At 43.2% G+C, this 15,496-nt stretch overlaps 1 protein-coding gene across 1 annotated transcript in view; it reads left to right on the top strand.

The window, feature by feature from the left end:
• Positions 1-6,340, top strand: part of ATF6B (activating transcription factor 6 beta) — a 65,434-nt gene extending 59,094 nt beyond the window's left edge. The window contains 1 exon segment of the mRNA XM_089693393.1: positions 665-6,340. Within this exon segment, the coding sequence (XP_089549519.1) occupies positions 665-873 (209 nt within the window). The 3' untranslated portion in view covers positions 874-6,340.
• Positions 6,341-15,496: the final 9,156 nt, after the last annotated feature.

Below are 15,496 nucleotides of genomic sequence, written 5' to 3'. Positions count from 1 at the left end.
TTTGCCAAGGCACCCCTGAAGAAACCTCAAGGCACCCTGGTTGAGAAAGGTTGATCTAGATCCAGTGGTCACCCCAGTCTGGCCAGTTAGCGCACACAGACCTTTTAGCTACACGCTGGGTTGGCTTGTGACAAGCCCCATTCAGGAACGGGGAGGTAATCCAGGTTTCACTGCTCTGTGTTTATGATGATGCCATCAGTACTGCTTTGTATGCTGAGGCATGCTGGTAGTGGTAGGGGTTATCCTGGTTTGACCAACAGGTTTTTTTGTTCTCCTTCAAACGGGAGTATAACCCAAAGGTGAAAGCCTTTGTGTCCCTCAGTGGATGCCAGGAAAATGCTTGAATGGTGAGTACAAAAATCCTGCTATTGAGATGATCGGCTTCATACATGTAGGCATTGATCTAGGAGCTGCAGTGCATGCAAATCAAGTTACCTGAAGTGTATAGGCCGGTTCATTTGTATTGCTTATGATTTTCCACTGGGTTTGTGTGGAAAGTGAGTTGACTGCAGAGTTACATGGGTACTGGATACAGTTTGAAATTCAGTGCCCATGTGCAATTGGCCTCAAGGAAAGATCCAACTGGTTGGTATAGGAAACCAAGAAGTGATACCTTGCACTATTATCTAACTAAAATGTCTTTTTTCCTCTTCTGCTCATACAGACAGTGTGTACAACAACTCCCAAGGCTACGAGACCATGATGCAGATAGACTGTGAGGTTATGGACACCAGGGTCATCCAGATAAAGTCTTCTACAGTCCCCCCTTCTCTGCGCACACCTCACAGTCCTCCTCCACAGCAGGGGGCTTCACGCGGGAACCTCTCGCTTTATTTACAGGACCAAACGGCAGCGGAAGATGGGCAGAACTGAGCGGAAGGGGGGCACAACACAAGCGCTTAACACTTTTATACAGGAACATGGAAGTGTAAATATAACTATATGTATATAAGAGGATCTAGCCATGTGTGAGAGTGATTGAGAGAGGTGCTTATCTCTAGGGTTTTCTTACATCTGCAAGACACTGTTGTAGCTTTGGGCTAGCTTTTCTAGAGGAAAAGTGCCAGGAGCAAAAATACATAATACAGCTTTTTTTTTTTTTTTTTCTTGCTAGGCTGTAGCTGTATTAGGAAGCTGCCTTTGTAAAATCAACTTGAGGGAACACTAGATAGAGGTGTGTGTGTAAATAAGAAAATATTATTTAGTGAGATGCTACAAAGAGCAGTGATGTATTGTTACTAGTAGCAACCAATCAATCCAGCATTCCATCAGAGCTTCCGATTGGTTGGTCTGGAAGACTGCACATTGTTCTTTGCAATCTTAAAAGCTATAGAAGCTTGCTTATCAAGGCAACCGCAGTGATCCATTGCAACCAATCAACTTTCAATATTCGCTGTTGGTACGTCTTGGGAAAACTGGTTGTTCTGAGTTTCTGCACTAACGTTTAACACTGCTCCCTCTGCTGCCTTATTGGGTGAGACTGTCTGTTTGCATGTATGTAGCAATGGGTGATGTCAAAAATTGGACAGTAGATCTCATAATATAATCTCCTATTAGATAAGACATCAGGCTCAGGAGCCCCAGTATTAAAGGATGTCTCAATCAAAAATGTAATTTATTTCAGCTTACCAGTCTGTTGATTCGGCAGCTGCATTCGTTTTCACTTTTTAGGCCAAGGACACTTTTGGCAAGTACAGAAAACACCCGTCGATCTAAGCAGAAATCCTGTTGTTCTTGTAGCTTCCTGTGTAATAACTGATAGATCAAACAATGTTATCCTCCTTCCAAGCTATTTATTGTTACATAGTTAGTCTGGCTGAAAAAAGACAAAAGTCCATCCAGTTCAACCATAGAAAAAAAAAAAAGTTATAGTCCTATACCTACAGTTGATCCAAAGGAAGGCAAACAAAAAACCCAGCAAAGCATGATCCAATTTGCTCCTTCTGGGAAAAAAATTCCTTCCTGATCCCCCCGAGAGGCAGTCGGATATTCCCCGGATCAACTTTACCTATAAATGTTATATCCAGTTATATTCTGTGTATCTAAGAAAGAATCCAGGACTTTTTTAAAGCAATCCACTGAGCTGGCCAGAACCAACTCTTGAGGGAGTCTATCCCACATTTTCTGTAAAGAAACCTTTCTGTATTTGGAGATTAAATCTCTTTTCCTCCAGACGTAGAGTGCCCCCTTGTCCTCTGTGATGACCTCAGGGTGAATAACTCTACACCGAGTTCACTATATGAACCACTGATGTATTATACATGGCAATCATATCCCCCCTTATGTATTATACATGGAGATCGTATCCCCCCTTATGTATTCTACATGGTGATCATATCCCCCTTATGTATTATACATGGTGATCATATCCCCCCCTTATGTATTCTACATGGTGATCATATCCCCCCTTATGTATTATACATGGAGATCATATCCCCCCTTATGTATTATACATGGAGATCATATCCCCCCTTATGTATTATACATGGTGATCATATCCCCCCTTATGTATTATACATGGAGATCGTATCCCCACTTATGTATTATACATGGAGATCGTATCCCCACTTATGTATTATACATGGAGATCATATCCCCCCTTATGTATGATACATGGAGATCATATCCCCCCTTATGTATTATACATGGTGATCATATCCCCCCTTATGTATTATACATGGAGATCATACCCCCCCTTATGTATTATACATGGAGATCATATCCCCCCTTATGTATTATACACATTGATCATATCCCCCCTTAATCTCCTCCTCTTCTCAAGAGAGAATAAATTCAGTGAACCACAATTCCCCTGCCCCCCCATGTAATGGTGATGAGCAGAGGAAGACATGTATTTATAGCCCTGTCCCAGGTTTGGGTACCATGGCCCCCTTAATAAATGCAGAGGAGTGAGGGAGCATAGTCAGCCTAGGACAGGAAGCGTTACTGGCAGGATCACTAGGTACAAATTACGGAAAAAGCCTGAAAAAAACGAATGCAGCCACCACATCTGAGGACTGATATGCTACAATATGTGTTATTCTTTTTTATGTTGGTCTTTAAAAGGGGCTCTCTAGCAGTAAACGGGAACTCCTACAGTGAAAGCATAATGACTAGCAGCGGGCACTGTATGCTTAGTTGGGAGGTGGATCCAGCTAAGTGTCGGCATCTTCATTACATCAACTAAAATAAAAAAAACTTGTGTGAACAAAGTTCATCCTCTAGGAACAGAGTTCCAGAGAAAGACAACATTTTTTTTCTTCGTTTTTGTGAAAGATGTGCACAATGCTGTCAGAATGCAAAACTCACCACTTTAAGCAGACCTTGCACAAAAGGCGAGCTCAGCTTATTACATCAGATTTCCCTCCCCTATGTATAATCACTACATAAAAGTGGAAAAAAGTACCCATGGAAAAATCTGTACATTACCCATAGCCTTTGTACTGGAGAGAGAAACATTTATAGTCCTTCTAGCAAGATCCTAGAAATCTCACATAAAGACATCAGCACTGTTCTGTTTACCATTGTACTGTAAGTACAGGCTGGGTCCATGATGATAGAGATGGGTTGGTTGACACTAGACGTCATTTAACCTGGAAGAATGGAGCTGAATGGAACTTTATTAACCACTTGCCCTCCAGAGGGTTTACTGACCTGACCAGGACATTTTTTGCGATACGGCGCTGCGTTACTTTAACTGACAATTGCACGATCATGCAACACTGCAGCAGATGAAATTTATGTTCTTTTTTTCCCCCCATGAATTGGGCTTTCTTTTGGTGGTATTTAATCGCTTCTGCGGTTTTTATTTATTGCACTATAAACAAAAAAAGTCTGACAATTTAAAAAAAAACAAAACAATATTTTTGACTTTTTGCTATAAAACATATCTAGTAAAAAATTTAAAAATTATCTAATTTTGTCATAAATGTAGGCCAACATGTATTCTGCTACATATCTTCGCTACAAAAAAATCCCAATACATTGTTGTTATATTATTATACAGGATTTATATAGCGCCAACAGTTTGCTCAGCGCTTTACAAAATGAAGGTAGACATTACAGTTACCATACAGTTTGGTAGAAGAGGAAACAGAGGGCCCTGCTCATTAGAGCTTACAATCTAAGAAGAAACATGTAAACTAATTGGTATATGTGAAAGTTATAGTATCTACAAATGGCGGTAGATATACTGGAATTTGTTTCTTTTTTTATACTAGTAATGGTGGCGATCAGCAGGACTGCGGCGGGCATTCTGACAGTAACTGCCACTGACATCCCCCAGTGACACCAATACACAGTGATCAGTGCTAAAAAAAACACTGACACTGTACTAATGACACTGGGCAGGAAGGGGTTATCATCTGGGGCGATCAAAGGGTTAACTGTGTGCTGTTTTACTATGTGTGCTGTGTGTGCTTTACTGTGTAAGCATGCTGCTTTGTATTGCTCTGCTATGCAGAGCAAAACAAAGCAGCATGCTGGAGCTGACAGGGGAGAGATCTGTATTGTTTGTTTACATACAGACCTCTCCTCTGTCAGTGTTCTTCGACGATCGCCGGTGCCGGGACCCAGTGATAGACAGCCATAGCCGCCAATGGCAGCACGGGTAGGGCGATGTGCGCGCCCCCTACCTAGAAATGCAAAATCACATATATATACGTGATTTTGTGCAGCCTAGCTGCCCTGTAGCAGTATTTGTGCTGTAGGGTAGCGGGGAAGCGGTTACAAAAAAATAAAATAAAACAAAATTATTTATATATATATATATATATATATATATATATATATATATATATATATATATATATATATATATATAATCTCGGATTAAAAAAAACTACACTTTTTTTTTTTTTTTCTTTTGTAAGGAAAAAAATGATACTCCTTTCATAGTAACGGAAGAATAGCACTTTTGAATTTTGATACAAGGTCAGTCTTTTTTTTCACCTATGGTCAGCTGATTTTTGTAACCCCTTTTCTTCCTTCCATTTGTCATCTTAGTATACACATCCATAGTAATTAAGCGTCTATATATTTCCGTCCTTTAGGGCTCTTGGACACAAATGCATTAGGGACATGCAATGTAAAATTCTCCCGTTTTTCCAAGCAAGGGAAGCCCAGGTGCTGCGTGCAGCCATCGCTGTGCGGTATATGCCCTTACGTGCGTATACCTGTACATAGCATCCGGACATATTCCTCAAATGCAGACTTTCTGTTTTTGCGGAATGTATCCATGTGCTGTAGGCGGGTTTTATGAGAGTACCGGTATACAGCTACGCACAGCCATTTATTATGGGTGGCTGTACGCAACACCTGGGCTTCCCTGGCTCATTAAAACACGAAAATGTTTTGTTGTACTCCCTTAGCCCCGGGTTCACACTGATGCGGTGCGGAATTTGCAGCGTTTTCAGTGCGAATTCCGCACTGCATCAAAATTGCACCCTGTTCTTGCAAACTGATGCGGGTGTGTACGTTAACAACACCCCGAAAGCGGTCCGCAAAACGCGGTGCGATGTGCAGAATCGGATCGCATGGGTGTGATTACCTATGCGATCTGATTCTAGTGCGGACCAAAAAATGGTCCTGCGCGTTTTTGGTGCGGTGCGAATAGAGCCATACAAAATATATGGCTCCAATCGCACCGCATACAAATCGCATGTGATTTGTACAGGAATGTGGTGTGTTTCCTGTGTGAATCACATGGGATTTACCGCACCACACTAATGTGAACACAGGCTAAATGTCTCTGTCTGCATTAGGCCCCTTAGGCCTTATGCATACTGGGCATCAAAAATGCCACTTTTGAGGGTGTTGGATGTTTCTCTTTTCTGCATCTAAATGCCCCCACATTAGCCTATGTGTCTATGCACACATACTGTAGGTATTTAGAGGCAGGAAAAACAATCCCAATACTTGTTTGTTGAGGAGAGGAGCGTTTTCAGCGAAATAAAAAGTCTAATGTTTCTAAGGGCTACGTGTTTAGCTTTTGATCGTTCATTAATTTCAATATCCAAAATCACTTATTATTCTGGTCAATGGAATGAATAAACGCCCAAACACTTTATGCAAGTATCTTGGGGGTGAGCAAAACCTTGGACAGAGGGGTGGCGGTGGACGTGGTATACTTGGACAGAGGGGTGGACGTGGTATACTTGGACAGAGGGGTGGCCGTAGACGTGGTATAGTTGGACAGAGGGGTGGCGGTGGACGTGGTATACTTGGATAGAGGGGTGGACGTGGTATAGTTGAACAGAGGGGTGGCGGTGGACGTGGTATACTTGGACAGAGGGGTGGCGGTGGACGTGGTATACTTGGACAGAGGGGTGGCGGTGGGCGTGGTATACTTGGACAGAGGGGTGGCGGTGGGCGTGGTATACTGGGACAGAGGGGTCGCGGTGGGCGTGGTATACTTGGACAGAGGGGTGGCGGTGGGCGTGGTATACTGGGACAGAGGGGTGGCGGTGGACGTGGTATACTTGGACAGAGGGGTGGCAGTAGACGTGGTATACTGGGACAGAGGGGTGGCGGTGGACGTGGTATACTTGGACAGAGGGGTGGCGGTGGACGTGGTATACTTGGATTTTGCAACAACATTTGACACAGTTCTCCACACACGGCTAATGTGTAAGGTACAGTCTACGGGCTTGGAAAAATCTGTATGTAAATGGATAGAAAACTGGCTAGAAGATCGTATTCCGAGAGTAGTGATTAAAGTAAACACACCTAAACGCACTTGCCAAATGCAGCTTTGGGTACATTTTTTTATGCTACTTTTTCTCGTGCCAGGAGAAAAGGCGTTCTGAAGAGGTGGGGTAAATGCCCAGTGTGCATGAGGCCTAGCATAGGCCCAGTGTAGCATTTTTTCTCAACCGAACAGTGAGAGATGTTAGATTTGACCTAAATAGGCTTTACATCAGTTTTTGACATCATCCGTAATTGATATTTAATATTTATATTCTGTCTATATGCGTGTGTTTTATTTATATTAATGTGTGTGTGTGTATATAAATAAAATGTGAACATGTATACATGCAGATATAAATATGAATATACCTTCACCGGCCACTTTATTAGGTACACTTTGCTAATGCCAGGAAAATACACCATTATACCACCACCGGCCTGAACCGTTGATACAAGGCAGGATGGATCCATGCTTCATGTTTATGCCAAATTCTGACCCTACCATCTAAATGTCGCAGCAACCAGTCTGCCCATTCTCCTCTGACATCAACAAGGCATTTTCGTCCACACAACTGCCACTCACTGGATATTTTCTCTTTTTCGGACCATTCTCTGTAAACCCTAGATATGGTTGTGTGTGACAATCCCAGTAGATCAGCAGTTTTTGAAATGCTCACACCAGCCCGTCTGGCATCAACAACCATGCCACATTCAAAGTCACTTAAATCCCCTTTCTTCCCCATTCTGATGCTCGGTTTGAACTTCAGCAAGCTGTCTTCACCACATCTAGATGCCTATATGCATTGCGTTGCTGCCCTATGATTGGCTGATTAGCAATTTGTGTTACCAAGCAATTGAACAGGTGTACCTAATAAAGAGGTCAGTGAGTATATATGGCTGTATGTTCATATATTTAATAAAAATAGCTCAGCTAAAGGGAAATTGAACTCTATCACTCAGTGAAATCAGAGAATTATTGCCTTAGTGTGATGTCATAAAGGGAAATGCCATGCAATGTGCTGTTAAAGAGGCTCTCCATTCTTTCCACCTACAGAGGGGACTGTTGGGGGATTTGCAGTCCTCGGTGTATTAAATCTGAAGTCAAGGTTCCAGGTTATAGATCTAGTTCAGGGGAGAAACCACCGCGATGTGCATGATAAACCTTCTGTTCTAGGAATGGTACGTGTATGATGACATGCACATGGGTTCCTTTGCCCTTTAGCGTAAAGACACTGTATTTCTGGTGTGCCGCATGTCCTAAAGGTGGATATAGTTGTCTTCATCCATTCATGTCATACAGTGTGACGGGAAGACTCAGTGAAGTACCACAGTGCTGCACAGCGCCGTGCTAGTTCATTGAGAACTACAAGCTGACAGCCATAAAGGCTGCCAGGACTTGCAGTTCATTCAATCATAGAACTCTGTGAATGAATGACGTGGGCGGAGCTGTTTTTGAAAAGTGACAGCTAGTACAGGGAACTTCTCTCCATACTGCTATCACAGGGAGCGCGGGGATCGGGGAGCAGCTGCAGGATTGGGAACATGTTACATGATGCTCCCTCGAAACAGATGGAACACGAAACATGTTCCCAAAGTTGAACTTATTGTTTAACGCAACAAAATGAGTACATTACATTTGTACGCTCCTTTACACAAATAGCAGCACATACAACTGCCTTCACCCATTCATGTCTATGTACCGCTGTATGCAGCTCTAGGACATCCGGCACAGGAAGCTACTGTGCCGTCAGTCAGCCTGTATTGGTGAAGAAGGGGAATGGAGAATTGCTGATGTCATTGAAGCGTCCATTCTCAGTGCGCACTTCTAGCTCTGGTGTCAAGATGGCTTCCCTTTTATTGCAGTGCAGCCATTGCAATCAATAGAAATGGTTAAGTAAATTGAGAATGAAATTTAGTGCCTTGCAAGATTGATGGCTGCAGAGCAGTAGTTGGAAGACAAGGAAGGCTACAGGGGGAAAAAAAAGCCTTGAAATTCACTTTAACTGCCACGGGAACACAAAGGGCTGTGTAAAATCTGTAGCCATATCTGAGATCAGTAATCGTTAAGCGGAGCTCCACCCAAAAGATGAAGTTCTGCTTTAAAGGCTGGTCTCCCGCTCCCCATTAAGGATTGGCTCCTTTGGGGAGTGATACCCAAAATTGACAGGTACCCGCTCCCACTTCCACTGAGATCGCCTAGGTGAGCAGAAGTTGTTGGTCGGGTATTCACAAGCTTTTGACCACATACTGTACATGAACATTTTACCTTCATGTGAATGATCTTCTCAGCCTGACTGGTGACCTCATGTTTTTACCTGCCATTAAGTACTACAGCTTGGGTCACTTCCCTGCTCCATCTGGCTGACTAGAAGAGCAGCAGCAAACCAATCTGGTCATCTCTCTGTATTTGGCTTCTTTAAAGCGGAGCTCCACCCTTAAGGGGAAGTTCCGCTTTAAGGACTGCTCCCTCGCTCCCCATTAAGGATTGGTACCTCTGGGGGGTGGGGGGGGAGCAGGTACCCGAATTTTACAGGTACCTGCTACCACTTCCTGTCCGATCACCTAGGCGTTCGGAAGCGGAAGGTGTCCTCCCTCCCTGTAGTCTTTTTTTGGGACACGTGACAGGTCCCAGAAGACTACAGGACTTCATGAAGCGCAGCGCTACTCGCTCATGCGCAGTGGGTACCCGGCAGTGAAGCCGCAAGCTGTCACAGCCGGGTGCCCACACTGAAGGTGCCGGGAATACAGGACAGCCGGTGAAACAGGCTGTGGTGGGGAGGACACTGCGGGATCAAGGAACAGATCAGTGGCTGTTTATTTAAAAGTCAGCAGCTAGAGTTTTTGTAGCTGCTGACTTTTATGTTTTTACAATGCGACTGAAAATCCGCTTTAAATAAATTCATTGTTCAGGTAGACTTAGATGCCTGTCCAAATCTCCCTTGCCTCTGAAGCCCAATCTGCATTCTCATCGCACTCCAGAGGCTGCTGACAGGCAGCGAGGATGCAATGTGATGCCTGCTCACTGCCTATTTTAACCCTAATCATGTCACAACCACATGCATTGCGCATAGTTGCAGGGTGTTTACGGCGCTTCCCCATTTACTTGAATTTGTAGCATTCAGAGCGGGCTTGCCAGTTGCTACCTGTTGGTTGAACTTTGCCATGGACATGAAGCATTGCGGACACGACATGTAAACATCCCTGTCCACTGCCTATTACAGCTTCAGGGGTTGGCAGGTGGCAAAAACACGGCTCAACAGTGTATTTTTTGCCCCCCCCCCCCACCAACAGCAAGTCTAAATGAAGCCTTAGAGGAGGAGCTGCTGGAAAGAAAACTCATAAGACTGAACAGGTAGTGACAGCAGCTCCCTTTAACAACCAAAATGTCCTGATCGGGCGGACTGAGCATTTGGAAACTCAGGCACTGCCCGAGGGCCTGGGGTCAGTAGGGGGCCCCATGAGATGCCCCTGGTACCTTTTTCATAGGCTTTTTTGAGTTTGGGCAAGGACACAGGGGCCGCATGATCCCCGATTGCCCGGGGGCCCCATGAGTTGTCATTCCGCCCCGGTCCTGATATGGCTGGTTTTTGGTCCAAGCTCAGATTTCATACAGCCCTCAGCTTTCCTATGGAAGTCAATATTCTGATGACAGTAACACTGAACATCCTTTCACTGTGAGTCCATAAAAAGTTTAACACATTACTGGAGAACCTCTTTAGCATTTGTTGGAAGCCGTGTTTGTGTGCAGTAACCTCTAGCAATAAATTCGAAAGCAGAATTCATTAGTCAGTCTATTTTATTTGGTGAAGAGACCGTCCGTCCACAAATGGTGTTTCCTAATGGTTTCTTACATCTTGGGGATTCAGCTCTGTGCACTTAGCTTTTATGAAGGTTCCACTTTTCGTGTATTTTATTGTATGAAGGATGCAACTGAAGGAATGTCCTACATGGGGCAGGGAGCTCCCAATTCTGAAGTGTAAAGGGAGTTTTCCCAGGAGGAGTCCCCAAGAAACACTAGAGACTAAGATATTCTATAAGTAGAATATCACCAAAAAAGTGGCAGAGGTCTGCTATAGATGAAATTTCAGATTTTTGTTTTTTTTTCTGAAAATTCTTGTTACCTGGCTGTTAAGCTTACTTACTGGCTTCTATACTTCCGGAGTCCCCAATCATAGAACGATTTTGCATATCTGGTTAGAGGAAAGTTGGGAGTCCTTATTTGCATAATATTCTGGGTTAGTGACTCGTCATGAAGCCAGAGAGGCAGAATGACAGCCAGTCATTTAGCATGTTCAGAAGACGAGGTCAGGAATGGCAGCATTTCCTGATTGGCAGCTGGGGGTCCCTCGCACCACCACTGCTTTCTGCACTGTCCAAAGGATTGTGCACTTGTTTTGCTGGGGTTATGTATATTTGTACATGAGATGTACCAGAAGATCGCTATATGAACTGAAGTGCTTTTCTAGAGATTTTTTTATTTTATTGTGTGAATGTGATCATTGTGTATGTGTGGGTGAGAGAATGCATCGCAGGGTACAGGATTCTGTTTTAGTTGCTGTCATTTCTTTGTATTTTGTTACGTTGATTTTTATAATAAATATTAAGGAAGAAAATAAATGGTCTTGTTTAGTTATTTGCCAAAGATCACAAGATGATGTGTGACTTAGTGTGGTGATGGCGAGAGTTTTTGGCATTGATATTGAAAATATTGACCGATCGTGCCAAAAAACTGTCTTTTTTAGCCCCTTCACGTCTAAGGGTAAAACAAATCTAAATGCCTAAGCACAATTTTGCAATGTTGACATGTGTTAGTAAAACCATACATATCATCACAACTACTTTGTACATCCAGGTGGGTTATACCTTGATTTTTTTCAGGAAAAATTGGGCTTTCATTTGGTGGTAAATGGTAATGGATATCTCCTGATTTCTTTTTTTTTTTTTTTTTTTTTTTTTTTTTTTTAATCATCAAAGCAAAACTGGCCCAAAATGGTAAAAAAAAAAGCATTTTTTTATTTAGCTGTGTGTTTCTTGTTACTGCCATAACCTACCACCAAAGAACAGCCCAAAATAAATTCTCCAGCTCCTGAGGATCGCAGCGCTACCATATACAGTCAGGTCCATAAATATTGGGACATCGACACAATTCTAACATTTTTGGCTCTATACACCACCACAATGGATTTGAAATGAAACGAACAAGATGTGGTTTAACTGCAGACTGTCCGTTTTAATTTGAGGGTATTTACATCCAAATCAGGTGAACGGTGTAGGAATAACAACAGTTTGCATATGTGCTTCCCACTTCTTAAGGGACCAAAAGTAATGGGACAATTGGCTTCTCAGCTGTTCCATAGCCAGGTGTGTGTTATTCCCTCATTATCCCAATTACAATGAGCAGATAAAAGGTCCAGAGTTCATTTCAAGTGTGCTATTTGCATTTGGAATCTGTTGCTGTCAACTTTCAAGATGAGATCCAAAGAGCTGTCACTATCAGTGAAGCAAGCCATCATCAGGCTGAAAAAACAAAACAAACCCATCAGAGAGATAGCAAAAACATTAGGCGTGGCCAAAACAACTGTTTGGAACATTCTTAAAAAGAAGGAATGCACTGGTGAGCTCAGCAACACCAAAAGACCCGGAAGACCACAGAAAACAACTGTGGTGGATGACCGAAGAATTCTTTCCCTGGTGAAGAAAACACCCTTCACAACAGTTGGCCAGATCAATAACACTCTCCAGGAGGTAGGTGTATGTGTGTCAAAGTCACCAATCAAGAGAAGACTTTGCCAGAGGGAATACAGAGGGTTGACCACAAGATGGAAACCATTGGTGAGCCTCAAAAACAGGAAGGCCAGATTAGAGTTTGCCAAACGACATGTAAAAAAGCCTTCACAGTTCTGGAACAACATCCTATGGACAGATGAGACCAAGATCAACTTGTACCAGAGTGATGGGAAGAGAAGAGTATGGAGAAGGAAAGGAACTGCTCATGATCCTAAGCATACCACCTCATCAGTGAAGCATGGTGGTGGTAGTGTCATGGCGTGGGCATGTATGGCTGCCAATGGAACTGGTTCTCTTGTATTTATTGATGATGTGACTGCTGACAAAAGCAGCTGGATGAATTGTGAAGTGTTTCGGGAATATTATCTGCTCATATTCAGCCAAATGCTTCAGAACTCATTGGACGCCACTTCACAGTGCAGATGGACAATGACCCAAAGCAGACTGCAAAAGCAACCAAAGAGTTTTTTAAGGGAAAGAAGTGGAATGTTATGCAATGGCCAAGTCAATCACCTGACCTGACTCTGATTGAGCATGCATTTCACTTGCTGAAGACAAAACTGAAGGGAAAATGCCCCAAGAACAAGCAGGAACTGAAGACAGTTGCAGTAGAGGCCTGGCAGAGCATCACCAGGGATGAAACCCAGCGTCTGGTGATGTCTATGCGTTCCACACTTCAGGCTGTCATTGACTGCAAAGGATTTGCAACCAAGTATTAAAAAGTGAAAGTTTGATTTATGATTATTATTCTGTCCCATTACTTTTGGTCCCTTAAGATGTGGGAGGCACATATGCAAACTGTTGTAATTCCTACACCATTCACCTGATTTGGATGTAAATACCCTCAAATTAAAGCTGACAGTCTGCAGTTAAAGCACATCTTGTTCGTTTCATTTCAAATCCATTGTGGTGGTGTATACAGCCAAAAATGTTAGAATTGTGTCGATGTCCCAATATTTATGGACCTGACTGTATGTGTATGTTATTTGTTGTTTGTACCTGTAGTAGCTCACTTTTTTTTTTCTTTTTTTTTTACCTAAAACACATTGACACTAACTGACACCAATTTTTTTATTAAACCCTGACCTTTAGACCGTTGACCCTGAACTTGACCCAAACAATAACCCTGGCACTGAACTAGATCAAACCTTGATCTAGGTATTTTTTCTTTATTTTTTCTTTTATTTTTTAATTATCTTTTTTTCAAACATTTTTTTTTCTCTCTATGCCAGGAGTTAGAGATACAATGTATCTCTCTTCTCCATTCATAGAGAGAGGAAAAAAAACAAGGGGGCCAGGCTGCACAGTGACTGATCGCTGTGATAGCCTCTGATTGGCTATCACAGGGATCATGTGACCCGGAATCGGGAGTTCCGGGTCCTGATCGTTAGAACGGGACCTGAGGCTCTCAGTGACACTGCTGTCTTTGTGCTGGTAGCGAGCAGTGCAGCGCACTCCCAGCACAAAGACAGGTACGCAAATATGCGGTCCCACGGAAAAAAGCCCAGTTCCATGAGGCTGCATATTTGTGTGACGCCGGCGTCAAGGGGTTAAGGATGATGAGCATATGAAGCCATTTATTATCACATCGTTGTTTGGCTCCTTTTTAAATGATAATGACAACAAAAATCACCCAAATGGCCATGATCAAAAGTTTACATCCCCTGGAATGTTTGGCCTTGGTACAGACACACCAGGTGACACACGGGATAAAATGGCAATTAAAGGTTAATTTCCTACATATACGGCTTTTTAACCAGTTCAAGCCTGGCCAATAACAAAATGACGGCCAATAACAAAATGACAGCCAAGCAGGACTTTCATCGATCCGGGTGGATGTCCTATGATGTTCTTCCAGATCGCCGCCTTGTTGGGGCCAGATCTGTCACTGCCTGTGTCCATCAGACACGGCCGATGACTGATCGATGTACCGGCCTGTTGCCAGTACAATGTGCCGCTATGACTAATCACATCAGGTCACATGATGATTGTAAACAATGGATGGCTTCCTTTCATGCCATCTATTATATTCAATTGTGTTGCTAGCTGTGATTTGGTCACAGTAATCACATGGTACCGACTGGACGAATCACAGCCCAGCTGTGTCATTAGATTAGCTTGGCCAATCACAGCTAATCCCTACAAGAAACACTAAATGAATCGATTTCATTCAGTTAAATGCTTGCCTATAGCAGTGAAATAAAAAAAAAAAAATATTGATCACTTCTCCAGAGTAGAAAAATGTCACAGAGTTTAATAAATATATATATAATACAGTATCTCCCAGAAGTGAGTACACCCCTCACATTTTTCACATTTTTGTAAATATTTGATTCTATCTTTTCATGTGACAACACTGAAGAAATGACACTTTGCTACAATGTGACGTAGTCAGTGTACAGCTTGTATAACATGTAAATTTGCTGTCCCCTCAAAATAACTCAACATACAGCCATTAATGTCTAAACCTCTGGCAACAAAAGTGAGTCCACCCCTAAGTGACAATGTCCAAATTGGGCCCAATTAGCCATTTTTTTCCCTTCCCAGTGTCATGTGAGTCGTTAGTGTTACAAGGTCTCAGGTGTGAATGGGGAGCAGGTGTGGGAAATTTGGTGTTATCGCTCTCACGCTCTCATACTGGTCACTGGAAGTTCAACATGGCACCTCATGGCAAAGAACTCTCTGAGGATCTGAGAAAAAGAATTGTTGCTCTACATAAAAATGGCCTAGGCTATAAGAAGATTGCCAAGACCCTGAAACTGAGCTGCAGCACGGTGGCCAAGACCATACAGCGGTTTAACAGCACTGATTCCACTCAGAACAGGCCTCGCCGTGGTCCACCAAAGAAGTTGAGTGCACGTGCTCAGCGTCATATCCAGAGGTTGCTTTTGGGAAACAGACGTATGAGTACTGCCAGCATTTCTGCAGAGGTTGAAGGGGTGGGTGGGGGGGGGGGGGGGGGGTCAGCCTGTCAGTGCTCAGACCATACGCCGCACACTGCATCAAATTGGTCTGCATGGCT

Source organism: Staurois parvus, unplaced genomic scaffold (genome assembly GCF_062004578.1).
Source record: "Staurois parvus isolate SC_StPar_1 unplaced genomic scaffold, SC_StPar_1.0 ptg000631l, whole genome shotgun sequence".
Classification (NCBI taxonomy): Eukaryota; Metazoa; Chordata; class Amphibia; order Anura; family Ranidae; genus Staurois; species Staurois parvus.
This window is presented reverse-complemented; position numbering and strand designations above follow the sequence as displayed.